Consider the following 21,352-nt stretch of genomic DNA (forward strand, 5'->3'; position numbering starts at 1 on the left):
TCCAGAGTCTCTTGAATAATTAGGAACAGATTAACATCAATTCTGGACCGATTCCAACTGGTTTCAGTAGTTAAATTTCGATTATAAAAATGATCTTTTTTCGGAGAAAATCGCCGTTTTCGTTGCCATGGAGACGCGATGAAAAGCCTATGCTTTTTGACAGACCTTTTCCCTATACTTTTACATTGGATGCTGGACCACTAACTTATTGTTGGGTGAGCTGGTGGGTGAGCTGGCTCCCTGTGTCTCCAGGGTATGACTGGTTGATTGTACCGGCTTTTTTTTTGGTTTTTCGTAATAACAAAAAAAAGGAAAAACGGTACCATTTGAAGAAAAACGGTTTTTAGTGGATTATAGCCAGATAGTTTCCGGTTGTCTCAGGAAAAAAAGGTTTTTGTAGGTGTCATAGGTATGCGAGTATTAAGCGTCAAAGTTAAAAAAAGGTGTAGTGCAAAAATTACTCTACGTAGAAGGTTGTAGACCATGTCAGAAAATAAGTTTCAAAAAGTTCTTAAAATGCTGAAAGTTTGAAATCCCTAGGTGCCGCCAATAAAGAGTTAAATAAGAAAGTTATTTAAGAAAAATAGAAAAAATCGGCCAAAAAAAGGCTCAAAAAGGGGTTCATATTTGTAAACACAGCTGACCCTGTATAATACCTAGCGACATGAGTAATATCTCTGTTTAGTCCTAAAGAATTATGCTTTCAAATGGTGTAAACAAAAATTTCAAATAGTGGGCGTGGTAAAACTCCACTTCTACTAGAAATATCTCCAAGGACCTGGTAGCGCAGTAGTTTACATCGCTTAACTGACGTGTTTTTCGAGACTAGCAGTAGGTTCGAATCTCGCATAGGACAATCATTTTATATTTTTGTATTTTGTCAATTTTAATTTGTTTTTTTACAAACTTGTGACGCATCACATTCCTAAGAATTTATTTTATTTAGTGTGTGTATAATGTGACCGTAAAGCAGATACTGTTTGTAGTCGATTTTTAAAGTACCAATTTTATCTAACTTTAAGGTTGTTATTGTATTTAGTCTCTTTGTTTTTAATTTTTAGGTCTGATGATGCTCTTAATATGATCGAAACACGTGTAACCTGCTGTTAGAATTAATAAATACTCTTGAGACCGAGACTTTGTGTAGTTCCCTATAGATTATGGTATAGTAACTGCCGTAGAGACTTTGTCAGAAGAAGCTATAAACTTAGCTTTTATTAAAACACATTTATTGGACCAAGAAACAAAATTGTTACAAGCAACAAAAGTTAAGGCACTAGATCAAAAAGTAGTAAGGTCAGTTAAAAAGCAAAAATTCCACCCTTATAAAAGCAAGTTTTTACTAACTACTTTACTAAGTGTGACTACTGTAGTAGGAAAAATCACCTAAAAGTAAATTGTTTCTACTACAAACAAGAACATGAAACCAGATCTTTACACACTATTCAAACCAATCAAGATGAGTCAAGTTTTGCATTTATGATGTCCTGTCATACAGTGCAAAATCAAAGTACACGCCAAAGTAATTCCATCCTAATAAATCAACACCACTATTTTACTCCATCCGTGGTATTGCTTTGCCAGTAGAGATTGCAGTTGCGAAACATAATACTTCAGCCAAAGCTTACCAAAGAGTTGAAAGAGGAAAAAAAACAACATTATTACCAACATGGGTGTTCGTGAAAATCTGGAAAATGTCCTATCCCGATGTCCCTTATAACCTGCTCTCGGTGCGACGAATGCAAGAAGCTGGTATGGACATCCTGTTTACTTCAAATGGGCAAGTAACAAATAACAATCAATGGCCAAGGAAACAAAACTATTATCACCGGTAAGGTGATTAAAATAATTTAATACAAATAATTTTTGAAATAAACATAAATTTAAATCAAAATATTTTGAATCAAGTAAATGTTTATCAAACCAAAGCACTATATGAAAATTATAAATTATGGCATGAGCACTTAGGTCATGTAAGTAAAAATAAATTTTTAGAACTAAAAAGCCACCAATATTATCAAAAATTAAATAGCATAGATCCAACGACACATTTATGTGAAGCTTGTATCTATGGAAAGCAAGCGTGTTTGCCTTTTGCTAAAAGTAAATATAAGTCCCATGTCCAAATGTCGTTATATGTAATTCACTCAGATATATGTATGTGGACCAATTTATCTACCAACCATAGAGAATAAAAATTATTTTATAATATTTATTGATGAATTTACGCATTATATAGTAACTTATTAAAGTGGTATTTTTATACTGTGATAATGGCCATGGGTATCTCAAATGAAATAAAATTAGTTTTTAAAGAGAAAGGTATTTCTTTTCACCTAACTGTTCCATATACTCCAGCAAAATTCTGTTGCGGGAAGAATGAACAGAACTATTACGGAAAAATCTAGAGCCATGATACATGGTGCAAATGTAAGTGTATATTTTTGGGGTGAAGCAATTCTGTGCAATCAAGTGCTATACTACTTCTGTCTTATATTTAACACCAAAAAATGCCCTACTTAAAAAGGGAACACCTTATGAACTGTGGCATAATAAAAAGCCCAGATTAGAAAACTGAAAAGTTTTTAGATTTACTACTTTTATTCATAATAAAAATAGAAAAACAAACGTTGAAGAAAAATCCACTAAAGGTTTAATGGTTATAAAATTTTTTGTAGGCTATCAACCTAATGGTTATAAAATTTTTAATCCGCAAACACTTAAATTCACTACAACTCGTGATGTCATTTTTGATGAAAACTCTTTTACCACATCAAGGTCTAAAATTGACTTTGACGAAGGGTTTCAAAGCTCCGACGGTAAAATTAATCTAACGATAAAATTGATCTAAAACTGAACAAACCGATACTGATTTCTGATCCTTTAGAATCGGAATTAGAGGTAAGTAATAATAATAATGATAATAAAACTGTCAACAAGACCGAGGATAAAAATCAGTTATTCCAAGTGGCATTATGGAAGAAATTGACTCCTTGCTTATTAATAATACATTCCTTCAGACCTTCAGCAAGATGCTGTACGAGCATTTTGACAAAATATTAAAAAAACATCATTTTCAAAATTCAAGTGTCAACCATTGATAATATTTTTTAGATAAAAGCAATATATCTAAAAAGTATGCCGCTCTTTGCACTCGCCCAGATTTGTGTATGTACAGCTGTTAATGTATTAAGCCGTTATCAAAATAAAAATAATAAAGAGTTATGGCAATGCCTAAAAATGGTTTTACGATATATTAAGAGCACTTATGACTTTAAATTAGTTTATACTAGAAATGAATATATCGAAATTGTAATTGGCTTTGTAGATGCTGATTGGGGTAGTAACGGAATAGATCGAAAAAGTACAACAGGATATTTATTTAAATTAATTGAGACCTGTGTAATTTCTTGGAATACAAGAAAACAAAATTCTGTTGTTCCATCCTCTATGGAAGCAGAATATATGGCAAACTTTGAAGGGGTTAGAGAAATTCTATGGATTAAGTCTTTATTAACATTTTCAAAACTGTCTCATTAATTTTAAAGTTAGTATAGCATGCATCAGTTCTTTCTTGTTATGCTTATTTTCTGCCTGAAGCCGATATCCTCGTCGTAATTTATTAAATGAAAACAGAAGATGATGCAGAAGTTTGAAAATATGTATATATTAAAACAATTAAAAATGTATTTTGAAATTTAAAAAAGCAGTTAAAAGAAGAAATTCTTGAAAAATCTTATTTACTGGAAGAGAAGATTCTTTTAATAATTTCAGGACAGAATCAATGAAGTTCAAAACAAAATTGCAACATTGGATGTCAACACTATTGATGAGCTTCCCTGTAGACCTCCAGCAGAGGACAACAAGAGCGAAGTTTGTGGTAATATGGAATCGGTTGAGTTGATGCACCTCATACATCCTCAATTTGATTATGGAATATTTATTGGCGTCAGTTTAAAGCAGCTGCAAAAGCAAACGGTTGGTCATCCAGCGAGAAGGTCACCGCCCTTACATTGGCCTTGAGCGAAAGTCTTAAAGAAGCCTTGAACCACCTGGTGGAGCATGTGGAGATTGACCAATCATACCTGGAACATGTCTATCACCCGCATTTGAAAAATGGGCACGAGTGAGTCCTTGCAAAACTCTGAAGGCGATAGTGCACGTTTGGTACGACTGGCATATTTAGATGTCCAGGAAAAGATCATGGAAGGTTTGGCAGTCCAAGCATTCCTATATGGACTCCGCGATGATGAAATGAGCCAGTATTTACTACTAAGCACATCTACCTAAGGTAGCAGATCACGTAATAAGACGTAGAAGGTCGATGCGAAGAGACGATCGTCGACCTGTCTTCAGCACACCATAGCCAGACGATCCTGTCAGAAAGATCCAGAGAACTTCAAGCATTGTCAGCGGGCAGAGAAGAAAGATGCTAAGTATCTATCATTGCTGACACTTGGCAAAATGAAAATCTTTTAAAGGACCAAGAGTAGGATCCCGATATCCAGGTAGTCCTAACCTAAATATAGAAAGGGGTGTCCAACTTGGACAGAAGAACGAAGTTAGGGAAGAAGTTACCAAGTATTCTCCCAATGTCCAAATTATCATATTGGGCATAATAGAACTCCCTAATTTTGGAACATGGACTCTTGAGGAGGAAAATGGTTGACCACGATGGCAAAGAGGGAAGAAGGCAAATCGTTAGAAATATCAGTTTTAGGAGCAGCTAAAGAAAATCCATATTGTGTCAGAAGTATTCCTTGAAGTAACAAAGACCCTGCAAAATGTAAGGCAAAGATTTTACTAAATCAATAACAAGGAGACGTAAGTGACTGGTGCAGAAAATGCGTTTTTGTGCGCAAAATAATGGGCCGCAGAGAAAGCAGAAGGCTTTGATTGTGATGGATTTTTTCACCAAATGGGTTGGATAAGGTTCTAATGGTAGAGGGCTACCAAACCAAGAAGCCTCTACTATCGCCAACGTCTTAATAAAACTAGCTACATTCAAACACAGGATAATATTTTGACTCCTGCTTGTTCCAGAACATCTTTAAGACGCTTGGAATCAAGAAAACGAGAACAAATTCATTACAGTCACAGTCAGATGGCATGGTGAACCGAATGGATTGGACTATTAATCGGTATTTGGCCAGAATAGTCTCTAGCCACCAAGGAAACTGGAATAGGTTTCTTCACTTGTTCCTGTTGGCTTATTGATCCAATTGGCAATCCATGAAAGCACAAGGGAGTCTCCGGCTCGAATAATGATGGAAAGAGAACTCCGTCTCCTATGCGATCTAAAGTTTGATTTCCGGCCAAGAACCGATGTTGTCGGGGAGGACACCTCACTGAGCGTAGAATGAATATCATTCTCAATCAAATGCAGATTTCTATTTTTGATACCAGCGACCGAGGCGATGAAGGCAGTATATGATCAGACCAGAGGTACAACAACGGTAACTTGGTTTGAGTTTATGACCCTAAGAGTCGGAACACCGAAACTTCAAATGTCCTCGAATGGGTCATACAAAGTTCTGAAAGCCACCAATGATGTTCTTTACAGAGTACAAAAAACTCGCCAAGAGAACAAGCAACAATCATTCACTTCAACCGACTGGCTCCTTATTATGGAAAACAGAAAGACGCTAACCTACGGAAGAATAATTTATAGCCCATCATAAAAGGGTCGGTACGGCGTGATTTATGAAGTGTAATAAGACCTGCTAACTGCTCCAGCTGAGTATGCCCTGGCTCATTGTGTGGCTAAGGATTTACAAATATCTGAGAAAATAGCAAGGTTGTCCGTGAAACGTTCGGAAAAATCCAAGAGCTGCATCGGTCTAATCCCAGAATAGGGCAAGCACTCAAGATAACCGATAAAGAGACTGGTCGAAAGATATTTTTAGCTTCACTTTGCATATTGTCAATTTTCTACGAGGTGTGTAAGTACTAACATTAACATGAATAAACAATTTGAATTTAACTTCAAGGCTATTTTAAGGTCAACTTAATTTTAAAGACTACTTCTTTTCTTATTCAGAAACTAATTTTTAGTGTAAAACACTTTTTAAGCCTCCAGTAAAGAAAGGAAAAATCTCGGGTCTGAATAATTCTTACCTTCGTTTCACACTCGTTACTCTCCTTTAACAATCCAAATAATAAATCAAATGCATTAAAAACATAGTCTTTGAACTGTTCGCTGTTAAATTCGAAGTCATCGATGGCGTATCGTAAGGTTGATGCCGCAGTTAATCGCACCACCTAAATGGAGAAATATACAAAATAAATAACGTAAAAATAATTACGAAGAAATATATATAATAAGAATCTTTTAAAACATCTTTTAATAAAGTTAATTTGGATTTACATACCATATCTTCTTCGGGACTCAACAACCCAACCACGCATTCATAAAGCGCAGGTTTTAACTCATTCGATAATTTAATTCCAGTCCAAGTACCTATCAAGGCAGTCACTCTTCTCCTGATAACTCTGTAATTATTATGCTTGATTCTTAGTTCATGTACTAAGGTGTTTGTAAACCAGCTATCAAAATCCACCTGCAATAATTAATAGAAATAATGAAAACACTACATTAGTGTTATAATGATAGTTTACCTCGTCATATAATTCAAATGCACACAAACCAGCCGCGTTATATATAGCGTCTTTTTTTAAAATCTGTTGCATATCATCGGGAGGTACGATCATATTCGTGGTATTAATCAATTCTAATATGACCGGGGTTAATATATGTTTATATTCGTGGTAAATTGTTACGAATACTGTGTCCATACTTGGCTGAAAATTATAGTAAATAAAATAAAATTAATGTTTGGTTAGCACGTCACTATTTTTTTAAATTTATTTATAAGTGACTCTAAAATAATTAATATCACTGGTACCGCCTTAGAACATTGAAAGACTAGAATTTGTAAGCAACAACTTTTGTTTGATCTCAACATCTGATCAGGGGCAAAAGGCTGTTTTGGTTAAAAACATATTTACCGATTCTCTGTTGTCAAGTTTACTAATTTTTAAGTTTACTTATATTTCCAAAAGAGGAAATTTTCAGCTATTTATTAACACATAATATTAATTATTTGTGTCGGATTTTGGATTAAAAATAAAACGTAGAAATAGATATAACTTATTCTAAGAGTAAATATAACGCCTTTAAACAAAAAAAAGTACATTTTTATCGAAAAAATAAAAACATTCTTATTCCTAACTGCTTTAAAAAACGTGGCAGGGCAACACTGCAAGCATAAGCAAAATGTCATCTTGTCAAATTCAATTGGCTTTGGGTTTACACTCGGCACTTGTGAGGTTCTGTGTTTTTTATTTAGTTTCTGGTTAAAAAAGAGAAAAGAGGTCCAATTTTCCCACTTGGTTTAGTCGAAAATTACAAAATCTTGTTTGTCAAAAAAAGATTACTCACAAAAATCAGAAATAGCAAGGATCTCAGGTACTATGTTAGTTTTTCGACTTTAAGGAATCAATGTAAAACTTTTCTTGATGATTGTTTATGGTAGGCGGAATGTAAAGAATGTTTTTTAATGTTTTAGACCATATATTGAAAGATTAAATATTGAAGTTTCTCATGATCGTTCTTAATTTTCGAAACACATACAATACATAATAAATTACGTATGTAGGTCTAATTCATATCTCAATAGCATCCATATGGAAGCCGAAGTGTTTGGTAATGGTCAAGCTATTGTGAAACTTATTAGCCAGGTATTTTAAATCTACATACGGGGAACCTGTTAGCAAGGATTGATTGTAAGATTGATTATACTTTGGATTTAAATTGCATTTGTTTTTCTTTGTTATACAAATTTCATAAAATTTTACGCTGTCCTCAGAAACAGAAAGTCTTTTGGCCTTGAGCTTTTCTTAAAAACTGCGTATGTACTCTGAGTAGGCCTTTACAATCTTTAGTTGACATCAGGCTAATTTCGTGACTATTGGAAGGTAAGCTTTTAAACATCAATTCATAAAAATGGCAAGATAAGTGGTATTTGTAACTATCGAGGTGCGTGTATTGAGTCTATAATTCCTAAGTTGTTTGACAGGTTGTTTTCTGTACAATTTTCATGGCACTCCTAGCAGTTGGTTAGTGATCATCAGCATGTTTCCTTCTCAGGGTAGGTCTACGTTGACTAACTTGTTGATTTACCAATAGAGGTCTGTACAGGTTGATAGTGTGTATAGATACTTCTCAAAGGCCTTTGATAGGGTTGGTTATGATCATCTAGTTAGAAAGTTTGGGGCTATAGGCGAACTTGATGATACTTTGATCGAGTTTTGTCATAGTTTGGTGGCACACAATTGGGATAAATAATTATATTTCTAATTGTATTGAAGTATCTTTCAAGTGTGCCTCCGGATTCGCATATTTTCTCTGTCTTTTTTTAACTTATTCATGAGAGATTTATTTTTGCTGATGATTATAAACGGTATAAACCCATTAAGTCATATCTTGGCACTGAGCTACTTCAATTGAATTTAAAAAAAATATTGCCGAGTGGTTTAATATCACTCATCTCGAACTGAATGTAAAGAAGTGTGTATGTACTTCGTTTGATCATTCTAATAATATTAATAAATTATATAAAATTATTAACTAACAATAACAATACAATCAACAATAATGAACTTAGGGCAGTTGATACAGTTAAAGATTTTAGACTTTTTTTACCGCATATTTTGGATATTTATAACAGAAATATGCGTAATCTTATCTCTTACATAGTGTACATCTTTCACCTTACTACTGTGTCACATTTGTAGTATAGGTATTAATATAATTATTACATAATGTATATTATAACGTGCTTATTGTAAGTAGATTAGTAATGTTATTAAAAACATATTAATTATGCCATCACGTAGGCACTTATTATGATTACATTGGTAATGTGAAAAATGTATAAACAGTAATCGACCAGTAAAAGCTTTTAGAAATATAGTTACTTTTTTAGCCATTCTTAAGGTAGCATACTTCATTTCTAACTTTCCCCAAACTCCCAACATATTACGCATTACTTTATTGCTCTTTGGTTGTTATATTGAACGCATTGACGCTGTATAGGAAAGATTCTTAAGATCTCTCGCTTTCAGAGCTAAAATTAATACTTTCCGTAATTATTACATCGACTGTAATGCTATTAGTATCCAGCTTTATATTCCTAATCTTGAAATCAGGCGGCATCATTTTAATGCTTTAACATTTTATAATATCTTGAATGATTTATATCATTGTCCTACTATCCTGGAAGCAGTTTCTTTTAACACCTGTTAAGGAAGGGTTAACTCCCCTGTTTTGTTTACCTTTTCATTCAGCCAACAATGGGGTTTTGCTCCACTCACTAGGACTTTATGTTTCTTTAATGGAAATAGTTTGGGTCTATTTTCCAGCGGCTTACGGTGATTCAGATTAAAAACTGTTTTATCTTGATATATAAATTTTTTGTAATTCTAGTAATGTTTTTATATTAGATGTGATGAATAATACACGTGCTTTACTGTTGTCAACATCGAAAGTTTTTCACCGCCCTGCAACGAATATGTATATATATGATAAGGACATTCGAATATTAACTGACCGACCAGATGAAGATTATGTGAAGACTCTTGCCGACTCTCTTCAACATATACTCTGAAGAAATCTTAACTGAAACCCTCCCAAACGTAGAACTCGAACGAAATCCGAATAAACGGAAAATATATCACCAACGTCCGCTACGCCGCGCCGATGACACTGTGTTGCTGGCAACCAGCCTAAGAGACCTACAGTTATTACTGAACTACGGCCTAGACCTGAACCAAATCGGAGTCAGGGGCGCTACTCGCATGGAATAAGGAGATCGAGAGAGTCGACAGATTCCTGTACCTCGGAACCATCAACTCGCAATGGGGCCACGCTAAGATAAGGTCCCGAATCGAAATTGCACGGCCGACATTTACCAGGATGAGACTCGGTTCCTGTGCTGCTGTAATCTGTGTCTAGATACCAAGATGCGAATAGTAAGATGCTACATTCTAAGGGTGCTGCTATACAGATCCGAGAGCTGCACTCTGACGCAGGCTACTGAAAAAAAGACCGAAGCCTTCGAGACGTAGATTTACAGGAGAGTATTAAAGATACTTTAATGCGCGCGAAGAAAAATATCGAATTCTTCAACTTGCCATGCAAGACAAAATATTTCGCAGGAGGGTGCGAGAATACCGTCGTATCTCATGGCTGAAAAACCTCCGACAGTGGTTTGGAGTAATAACCGCAGAACTGTTCCGAAGAGCGGTCAACAAACATGATAACAAACTATGATATTCTTGATAATCGCCATCCGGACAAGATAAGGCACTATAGAAGAAAAATATTATTTTTATAAATATGGCATTGCTGTATATTGAAATAAATAAATATATGAGGTAATATACACAAATTTATTGCACCAATTGTAAGTTTAATTCTAAATATTTATAGAGTTGTGCTAAGTCTCACCTTATTAAGGAACTTATTTATAAAACTTTATTGTTTATTTTTCCTCATATAATATCATATCATATCATAATCACAGTTTTATTTGTATTTACAGTTAATTTATTAAAGCACATTCATTTATAATAAGTCGCCATTTGCCAGATTTTCCAGTTAAATTAGTTGCAGATAACCCTAATAATGTTTAATACTGTATTAAAAAATAGATTAATATTTTCCTGTAAATATCCATCATATAAGCGAATGCACATTTTAAAGAGTTCTGATTAGCATAGTAATAAAAGATACATTCAATTTCCTTAAAATGTCCTTACAGACATTTGTCTTTCAATGATGTCTTTTTTCACTGCACAAGTTTTTCTGTTAATATTATAGTTCCAAGTTATATTGTTAGTATTATGTGAGGCCAATAAATATACAGGGTGTCCCGGAAAATCTGGGAATTCTCTCGAATTCAGATAGAAAATAAAAAAATTAAATGGAACTTTTCTATAAAAAAATTTCCTATAGGCCCTCCCTACGAAGATACGTTTTACTTGAATAACTTTTGAAGTACTTGGTATAATTTATTTTAAAAAAATGTGCTAAGGACCTCTTAAAGCCTTAGAACATTAAAAGGCTTAAATTAGCATTGCCGTGGAACTATGGAACGTGGACAGTTTGTTTGCTTGCAACATCTCTGATGCAATGATGCTTAGAAATGGCAAAAAAAACACTTTATAATATCATTAAAATTTGTCACTTATTTTGACAGATACAAAAAAATACCTCTGTTTCTCTTTAATAAAATATGAAGCATTTTCTTCAATAAAATATGATAAGATACTCTATAAAGAAGCCAATATTCAAAGTTAAATGAATGCAAATAACGTATATTAAAGAAAATGAAACCATCGCAATGCTGCTTGATCGCATTGTTCATTCTACAAACACAAGGAATCTTTACCAGTGAAGTCGTCAAAAAATATTGACATAAATATTTATTAATAATAGATTATGCTTTAAATTATAAAGAATATTACAATTTATGAACTCTTTACACTTTTTTTTAGCATACTTCATTAGAGTAAGTAAAGGTTCCTATCTAATAAAATGCATTTTTATGGATATAAAATATTTTATAATTATTATAGATTTCTTAATAAGTTTTTATTATTCTACGTTTATGATGGCAGTATCATGATGTTATAACAGTATCGGTGTTTACTTGTGAAAAAATCGGCTTGAATCGACTTTTTTCTATGGTGCGGGACAAACGACACAAGTTTTTACCATCGTAACAGTTCACAAAAACACTCCAATGAGAACTTTTTTCTTCTTCAACCCAATACCAAAGAAAAAACGCAGAACTTTACAAATGCCGAATGTAAACACAAAACCATTTGACAAGATGACATCAGTTTTTGCTTGCGGTGTTGCCACTTCAAATTTTTTAGAAGCGATTTTAGGAACGAGAATGTTATATTTGTTTTGCTTCGGAGATCTTATTTTTGCGCTTAGAATAAGATATATCTATTTCTACTTTTATTTTTAATCCAAAATCTAACACTCACAAGTTAATTTAACATTATTATATGCGTTGATATATAGATGAAAAATTCCTCTTTTGAAAATGTGTATAAACTTGACAACAAAGAATCGATGAATATGAAAACTTGCAAACAAAACACCCCAGTGCACATGTTTAATTCAAGCAATTGTTGTTAACTAATTCTAGTCTTTCAAAGTTCTAAGCTTGAAACGGAGTCTTCAAAATACATTTACCTTGTTTATTTCACCAGGGGCGGACTAAGTTATACATTATAATGCTTACATTTTTACCACCCTATATGATAAAGACTCTTAAAATAATCGTCATTATCGATAAAATGAACGGTTTTGGAAAAAAAATAATTAAGGCATCACTGATCAAAATATGTTCTTTTTTTTCAGTGATAAGACAGTTATTCAAATAATAGAGAAGTTTTAAGTTGTTTAATCTGAAAAAGTACAAGTTTTTAAAAAGGTCAACAAAAAAGTGTTGTTCTTTAAAGAAAGGCACCTTAACGAAATTGTTTAAAAAAAAGTAAACCTACGTTTCTCTTGAAACGAAAAAACAACCTGAAAAAAAAATTTATAAAGAAGCTAAGAATTTGAAATAATTAATTAAAAATTTTATAAGTACATTCAACTTGGGCCCCGTGACGTCTGATACACTCGTGTGTGTTCTCCAGTCAATCGTGATGGTAATACGAATAGCCCAATCAAAAAATTGCCAATGATTCCTGCCCAGATTTTAATTAATTGGAACTGATGTTGATGATAAGAAAAGATAGCGGCATGAGGATTTTTATCAGCCAGCTTTTTGCTTCAAATGCACTGCAAAACGCAAGACCATAAATAAGATATCTGTATACTCAATAAAAACGAATTCCATATTTCGACTTAATTCATTAAATTCACCAACAAATCAATAAATTATTATCGAAATAAATGATCAATGCATTGACAACGTGAAAGATGGCAAGTTTTGAAAGATGGTATTTGTTTATTGTGGTATTTGTTTATAGAATCGTTTGCAAAAATGGTGTTTTTAGAAAAACAAAAAATGCCGATAAAAAGATGCAAAACATTTTCGTTTACATTCTTTTTCAGGTTGTTTTTTAAGAACCACACTGCATATTTAAAAACATGTACTTTTTCAGATTAAACAATTTAAAATGGAATTGTTTGAATAACTGTCGCATTGCTGAAAAAAATAACAGATCATGTATTTTTTTAAACAAAATAAAACAGTGTTGCTTAATTTTTTTTTCTTCAAAAAGGTTACAACAAGAGTGCCTTTTCTTTAATTTAAGGATAAAGCTATTCATATTTATTATTTCAGAGTCTGTATCAGACAAGGTGTTAAAAATGTAAGCATTATAATGTACAACCTAGTCTACCCCTGGTAAAATAACCAAGGTAAATGTGTTTTAAGAACTCTGTTTTAAGAGCTCCTTAGTGTTGATCATGTAAGATTTTTATTAAAATATACCAAGTACTTCAAAAGTTAATCAAGAAAAACCGATTTCCAGTGGCGTCTTTAAGGGGTCGTATCTTCGTAGAGGGGGCCTATACGATTTTTTTTTATAGTTCCATATTATTTTTTTGTTTTCTACCTGAATTCGAGAGATTTCCCACATTTTCCGGGCCACCTTGTATATTATGTAAGCAATATATTATTGTTACAAAGTTGCCTTATTTGCCTGTCTTGACCGGATTATTTTAATCGATTTATATTCGCTTATATTTGTACTAACAAAATTAAGAATTATAAAATATTAAAATTAAAAAGCAGTACAAATTTAACTGTTAAGATTCTTCTAATTAGTAGAAGAATTTTATAGATATATATAATGACATGATTCGATGTTAGGTTTAGGTTTATAGTTGTGACTTGAGTAAGCTAAATAATCAATAAGTGGTTAGATAGCAAATGATTGTAGGTGAAGTAGTGAAAAAAGTTTAGTGTTTAGTGTTCAAGTGTGCTTATTTATTAAAACTACGAGAAATCCGTAACAATTGGAGTCAGAAGTGGGATAAAACAGAAAATATTAGGAGAGCATAAATTGAGTTGATTAGGGAAAGGATTTTTAAATTTTCATGGTAAATACGAGAAAGCAAAATGCCAAGATGGATCAAATGTCATTCATGTCCGAATTTATGGATAAAATGGAAGAGCGACGCCGACAGGAAAAACAAGAAGGGAAAAAAAGCAGTGATGACAGAAAAAAAGAGAGAAGGAAGAGAGCGGGCTACAGGATGAGGAAAGAAGACGCCATGAGAAGCATGAACAAGAGATTCCAGAAAATAAAACAAGCTGCTTTTATGGGAAACACGCAGAAAGATAAAATGAAATTCGGGAAGAACAACAGAAAATAGAAAAAGAGATGAAGGACATAAGGGAATGTGTAAACAACTTACAGTCCGATTGCCTGGATAATTGCCTGAATAAAAAGGCAACCATCGGTCGCAAATCTCCAACGTTGGACGGCCAGGCTTCTTGGACAATGTACAAGCGACAATATAAAGCAGCTGATGGCTGGGAAAATGAAGATAAGCAACTGCTTTCATGGTAGCTCTTCGGGAATCAACCTTGGAGTTGCTCCAAACAGTACTAGCATAGAGAAGATTTGATGACCAATATCGAAGGCAGCTAGACCAATCTAGCTGTAGACCAAGTAAAATCTAGACATACAAAAGTCGAGGAAACTACAAAAGAAGCAAAGTCTTCTCTACAATCTGCCTACAATTAAGGCAGATATAAGACGCCTTATTCATCTCGCCTATGCAGCAGCGTCTGAGGATTTCCAAGATGAAAATGATGCCCAATATTTCGTAGAGGGTAATAGAGATCAAGAAATCCAACTATCTGAAGATCATTTTAGAAAGATTGGAGAAAAATTCTAAATGCCGCGTTGGATTGATTAAAAGAAAGTTTGATTGAAAGACAAGAGAATGTGTAAGTAACATTCCCATAAGGATTGCCAACATCCTCCCCAATAGCTTTAAGATAAGGGTGACTTGATGGTTTTATACTAATCGCAGTGAGATCTGTGTCCAGATGTGAAAAAGGTTGCGCGATTCCTTTGACCAAAAAAATTGACACGAATCTGGACAGCATCGCAAAGGATTAAAAACATCTTTTTTTGGGACGAATTAAGCAAGGCCAAACAGTTCACCACTGATCACAGGGAGATCTTTAAAGAATGTAGTAAGGGGGTAAATGGAGAATGGGAAAGAGTAGCTAAGCATAAAATAAATTCTGGAAATGCTCAACAAATCGGTCGGCCACTTAGAAGACTACATGTTATTAAACACCAGGAGGCACAGTGGCATAGAAATAACATTCTTAACGAGGGGATGATCGAGGAGTCAAAAACAGTCCATGATCCAGTCGTCTTAGTGACGAAAAAGGATGGATCAACTAGATCCTGTATGGATTGTAGAAAACTTGACGAGTGATGAGTGACATCTCGACCCTTGCTGGTTCAACCTGGTTTCGACATTGGATCTAAAAAGTGGATATTGGCAAGTGGGCATTCAAGAAGAAGACAAGGAGAAAACTGCGTTTTCTGCAAGAAGTTAATAAAATTTGTACTACGAGGAGTTACATGGAAGACATGCCTTGTTTACCTTAACGATATTCTCGTAATAGGAAAAACTTTTGATGAACATCTCGAAAACTTAAAATCGGTTTTTAACAAAATCCAGAATGCTCAGTTAAATTAAGTGCTCGCTCTTTCAATAGAAAGTGAGTTTTCTTATGCATATGGTATAGTGAGAAGGAATACAAACTGAACGGCAAAAAATTGGAAGCATAAAGGACTGGCCGTGGCCTCGTGATAAGCATGAGTTAAGAAGTTTTCTTAGGCACTGCACATTTTACCGAACGGTGGTCGAAGGAATTGCCAATATTGCCCAATTCCAGTCTCATATTAGGATACCGACAACAACAAGGAAAGTTTATTTTAGATACAGATGCGAGCAATATTGGCAATGGAGCTGTGCTATCATAAGTCCAGAATGGAGATGTAAAATGGAAAGTCATCGAGTATTTTAGCGAGCGAGTGTTGTCAAGGCCAGAAAGAAATTATTGAGTCACGAGGAGAGAGTTTCTAGATATTGCAGATCGGTAGACCCAGATATATGGACACGAATTTCTGATTAGGACGGACCATGGAGCCCTAAAATGGTTGTTGCAGAAGAACCAACCAAAAAGACAAGTCGCAAGATGGGCAGGGAAGCTGAAGCAGTTTAAACGCTTTATCCAGGAGACCGTGCCAGCCCAAATGCAAACATTGTACCAAAGTAGAATAACGGAAAGGTGTGGTATATTAAGAAGTCTTAAATTTCAGGTTAGTGAAGGATAGAGTGCCGCTGAGTTAATAAAAGACCAACACGAAGACCAAGATATATCAGCAATTCGTCAGGACAAGGAAAACGACAGACCAAGACCGAGATGGAATGACGTTTCGGACAGAGGATTGACATTTAAAAGCACTATAGGCCAAGTGGGACTCACTATTCGTCGAGGATGGATTGTTGATGAAAGCGTGGGAAAGCCCAAGTGGAAAAATAATTAAGAAAAAGTTAGTGATTCCAAGGAGGAAAGTTAACCAGATCCTGGAAGATATGCATAGTGGAGCTCATTTGGGAGTAAATAAGATGATAAATAGGATGAAGGATAATATAGGGCTGCCATTTAAAAGAATCCCCATCAATATATCGAGTTCATTTCCCAAGATTGAATCTCATAAGTCATTCTCTCCCAGAAGGTACTTATTTCCCAACTAGGAAAATAGGTAAATTCTGGTCGCCATCGATTATTTTAGCAAATACCGGAAGTTCTTGCTCTTCCCAACCAAGAAGCGGTGACAGTCGCTGAAGTTTTAGTGAACAATATCTTCAGCAGAGTTGGGATCCCTCTAGAGTTGCATTCTAATAAAGGACGGAATTTCGAATACAAGCTGTTTCAAAAACTTTGTGATCTGCTTGGATTTTACAAAGCACGGACAACAGCGTTACATCCGCAATTCGATGGTATAGTGGAGAGATTCAACAAGACAATCGAACAACATCTTTCCAAGGTGGTGGATGAACATGAAAAGGATTGGGCTCTCTATTTGCCAATGTTTTTGCTGGCCTACAGGCCTGTTTCTTAGTTTATGATAAGACTACGTAAACACCAGCCCAGGTTTTGTTTGTTGTTATCATTTACTTATCCCAGATACCTGCGATATCAAAAGGATTAAGCTCTGTGGTCTGTGGGGGTCTTTTCGGTGTCCTTAAGTGACCTGAAATGTAGAGTTATCTCCTAGAAATTTCCGGGTGCTGCGAGCAGTTGCCAGTAGTACTGCCTTTTGCATGTGCTTATATAGATGTTCGCCTATTATTATTATTATCATTATCATTATCATTATCATTATCATTATCATTATCATTATCATTATCATTATCATTATCATTATCATTATCATTATCATTATCATTATCATTATCATTATCATTATCATTATCATTATCATTATCATTATCATTATTATTATTATTATTATTTAGTCTGAATCAGCTTATATTTCCTAAGGTTTAGCATATTCATGTTTTCGATCAGGCTCTTTAGTATTACTGCTGTTGTTGACACAATAATTTGAACTGTCTGCACTTCTCTCATTTGCCATTGTCTTCGTATCTGGTGTTCTAGATCCCTGTACTTCTGTACTTAACAATCTTTTCATCATGTTTCGCTCTTATCTTATTATTATTAAGAATAGCTACATCAATAAGGTTTCTCTTCCTAGAAATTGTATCCATTAGTATTAGGTCAGGTCTATTGTTACTTACACGTTGGTCTGTAACTACAGTGCGATCCCATCCCAATACAATGTGTGTTGCTCATTTTCAAGAACTGGTTCCGGCTTATAGTTATAATATGATACCTTGGCTGGCAATAAGAGATTTAGTTTTTCTGCGAGCTCTTGATGCAGTATTTTTGCAACTAAAGCATGTTCTTAATATTCCTAGTTGATTGACAGACTAAAGTTTGACATTCACCGGTGACACGCTGAATGGACTCCGTCGTCTCACATCCATACCTACATCTGTCACTTTGTACGGTCCAGTCACCTACGACAAACTTTAAATAACTTCTTGTTGATATTACTTGATCTTGGATAGCCACAAGAAATCCTTCAGTTTAGGGGAAAAGCTATCCCAAAGTCAACCAGTAGTTCGATGCCGCTATGTCGACATACTCTTGTTGAACCTCGTGAACATGCCTTCCATGTAGTGGCTTTCCCACCCAAACTTGCTTTTTTCCTTATATAATAAGTTTCCGTTATTAAGACTTTACGTTTTAAGGAGTCGCCGCATTCTTGTAGTGAACTTCATAGTCAGCTCATTCTTTATGGTCTATTCTATGAATTCTTTGCTTCATTCCTAGATATTTGTAGAATTCTTCTTCATCCAAAGCATTAACTATTTGACCGTTTTCTATCTGAAAGTCACCTGGTTGTAGTTAACCCTTAATAATGTTCACAGTTCGACACTTATCGAGTCCAAAGGTCATTCCTATATCATCAGAAAACCTTTCCACTATTTTAAGCATCTGTTCTAGTTGATTTCTTATTGCCGCAAGAATTTTTAAATCATCCCTGTAGATGGTTTACTCTTGTTAGTTCTCTACTTAGTTGTTGTAAATGCTAAGGGCAGTCTTTGTTGGAGCAGTGTCATTAAGCTTTCGATAAAATTACTTCTCTGAGAGTTTAAAAAGTAAATTATCTTATTTCCTTTTATTATTGGATTTACACCTCTTTAAGCGATCTGAAAACATAGATAACTTCTAAGGTTAGTTCTAAGGTAGCTTCTTAAGGGTGTCTAGACATTGTTCCGGGGTATAATTTTCTGGGTTCTGCTGTGTATGTTGTTGGGTCTGACTTACTGTTTTTACTCAATTCCCCTGACACCATGCTTCAGTCAGTAAACATGTTATGTTGCTCCCAAAGAGCTGCTATTTTTTTTGGAACCCGTATTGGTATGGGTCAAATTTTTAGTGTTTTGCAATAAAGTCGGTCATGCGATTTTAATTCCTTTTTTTAAGATTTTGAAAATGTATTCAGGATTGAAATTAGCCTATTATTGTTGAATTCTGTTAAAGCATGTTTTTTGTGTATGAGTGATATTTTTCATTTCTTTAACTTTTGTTGATTTATTTTTTTGTAGGCCCAGGTTGTTTAATACATTCCACATTTTTTAGATTTTGTTCCGGCTTCATTTAATTTTGTTTCTACACCTTTAGTTGTTTTCTCACGTTGTTCACCTCATCTTTAAGTTTTTAAAATTGCTTTTCTGTTTCATTATTTTTTAATACCTTCCATCTCTTATACAGAGTGCGTCAAAAAGGCGTAGGTACAGCAAAGATAGAAAGAAAGACGAGGTAGAGCAAAAATTTCTATAGCATAGTTGCTTGCCACAAATCAATAAACTAAAAATATGTTTACATAAGCAGGTTGGGCCACAAAAAAGTTATTATAAAATATGATTATTTTTTAAATAGTATGGCCTGTATGCTATTTCACAAAATGATTAGGCATGCAAAAAACTTTACTTTGATATAACATTTTTAAAATTTCCATGCGGCAATGCTAGGTAATTAATTTTTTTTCTTATTTTAAGTTCAATTTATCATCAATTCAAACGCCTACATTTTTTTCACACGCAGAAGAAGCTAAAATCATGCCTTCAACTTTAATCAGTGTCTGATAGGTCCGATGCATGTCATCCGCATATTGATGACAATGACAATTTACTAAATAATCATGAAATTAACATGTATCTAAAAAAAATAAAAGTAGTTCCAAGATTGACCATTAACATATTGCTGGACACGCCAATAATTAGAAACCTTTGATCCAATAGCAACTCTTTGGCTCCCCCCGTTAGGTAATTTTGAATAAGTTGAACAGCATTGTGACTCAAGCTAAAATATTTATTAAATCTGTAGTATCGAATAGCTTTACTATAGTGCAAAATGATCAAATGTTTCGACCATCTTTATCCGTAGCTTTAAAAATGTCATAACATTATATGGAAGAAAGCAGTGGCCAATTCGGAAACCTGACTGCGGTATTAAACCAGCTTGCATAATATGCGATTTTATTTGATCAGATATCAATATTTCTAGAATCTTGGATAAAGATGGACAAATGCTCACTGGTTGGTAATGACAAGACACAGTTAGATTTGCTAAAAGATAAGATTTTAGAGTCAATACGTCACTATCAGGCCGACACATCTTTATTTTACAAATTTTATTCTCAATGTAAGGTTCAATCCCACAAAACTCCACCTGAGGCACTGCAAGGAAAGATGACCCTCAAATGAACGTAGAAAGGTAACGAAGAGGAACGTAAGGTGGTTCGCCCCGAGCGGTAGCGATGTAACAAATGGGATCTTAAGGCACTTTTTGCAGGCCGTTGAATAGTAGAGGGGCCCACCATTACCTTAGTCGGTGTAAGGAGCTGCCCCATCATCCTTCGAGAAAAGTCCCGGGTGACGTAGTAGTGCCAGGTGCCGCCTGCGTAGGACCCTGCTGCGTAATCCGGAGGAATATATTCGTGGAAGCGGGGTCCATAACCTTCTGAGGAGTCAACCAGATCACTTATCGACGCGGTGTGTGGGAGGAGGCTGGGGCACCGTCTGATGCATCGAAAACAGGCGCAACTACATTTACACTACAACATCATTTAAAGAAACATTATGGCAGAAGAGCCCAAGAAGGAAGAAGGGAAAGAAGGCCATACTTGGGAATTCCAGTTCCCACCCATGAAGAAACCGATGGAGAAATACAATCGGGAAACGAGGTGGAGTTGCTAGGCTCCAGCTCCAAGGTGGAGACGATTGTTAGTGAACAACCCAGTGGAAGCATCCAACCACCACAGGGAGGGCTGGACCTCGAATCCAAGGAAATGAAGAGAAAAGCCCGCGCCGAAAGAAAAAAGCTGCAAAAAAAGGAATAAAGGAGAAGGAAGGGGCAGGAGCAGTGAGAGGCCAAAAGGGAAGCCGCCCGGAGGAAGTCAGAGGAAGGCCCTTCTCGCTGGTCTACTACTAGCAAAAAAAGAGTGTGGAAGAAGGTCCACATGCAGACCGCAGACTTAGATGAGCTCCAAGGATGTCACAGCCGTCGTCCTCGAATACTGTGTCAGTAAGAATAACCACAAGTTAATCGTTGCAAGTTTATATCTTTGGTATGACGTTACACAACTACCCTCTACGGAGGGATTAGTTTCTTTAGTTAAGGAAAATAAGGATTGGATCTGCAATTCG

General features: G+C 34.8%; 1 protein-coding gene across 1 annotated transcript in view; it reads right to left on the minus strand.

Moving 5' to 3' along the window:
* The window catches only part of LOC126738232 (importin-11), an 82,554-nt gene that overhangs the window by 51,516 nt on the left and 9,686 nt on the right, over positions 1-21,352 (minus strand). The window contains exons 7-9 of the mRNA XM_050443467.1: positions 6,619-6,801; positions 6,372-6,560; positions 6,118-6,261 (exon numbers count right to left, since the gene is read on the minus strand). Of these exons, the coding sequence (XP_050299424.1) occupies positions 6,118-6,261; positions 6,372-6,560; positions 6,619-6,801 (516 nt within the window). The remainder of the gene's footprint in view (positions 1-6,117; positions 6,262-6,371; positions 6,561-6,618; positions 6,802-21,352) is intronic.

This window comes from Anthonomus grandis, chromosome 7 (assembly GCF_022605725.1).
Source record: "Anthonomus grandis grandis chromosome 7, icAntGran1.3, whole genome shotgun sequence".
Classification (NCBI taxonomy): Eukaryota; Metazoa; Arthropoda; class Insecta; order Coleoptera; family Curculionidae; genus Anthonomus; species Anthonomus grandis.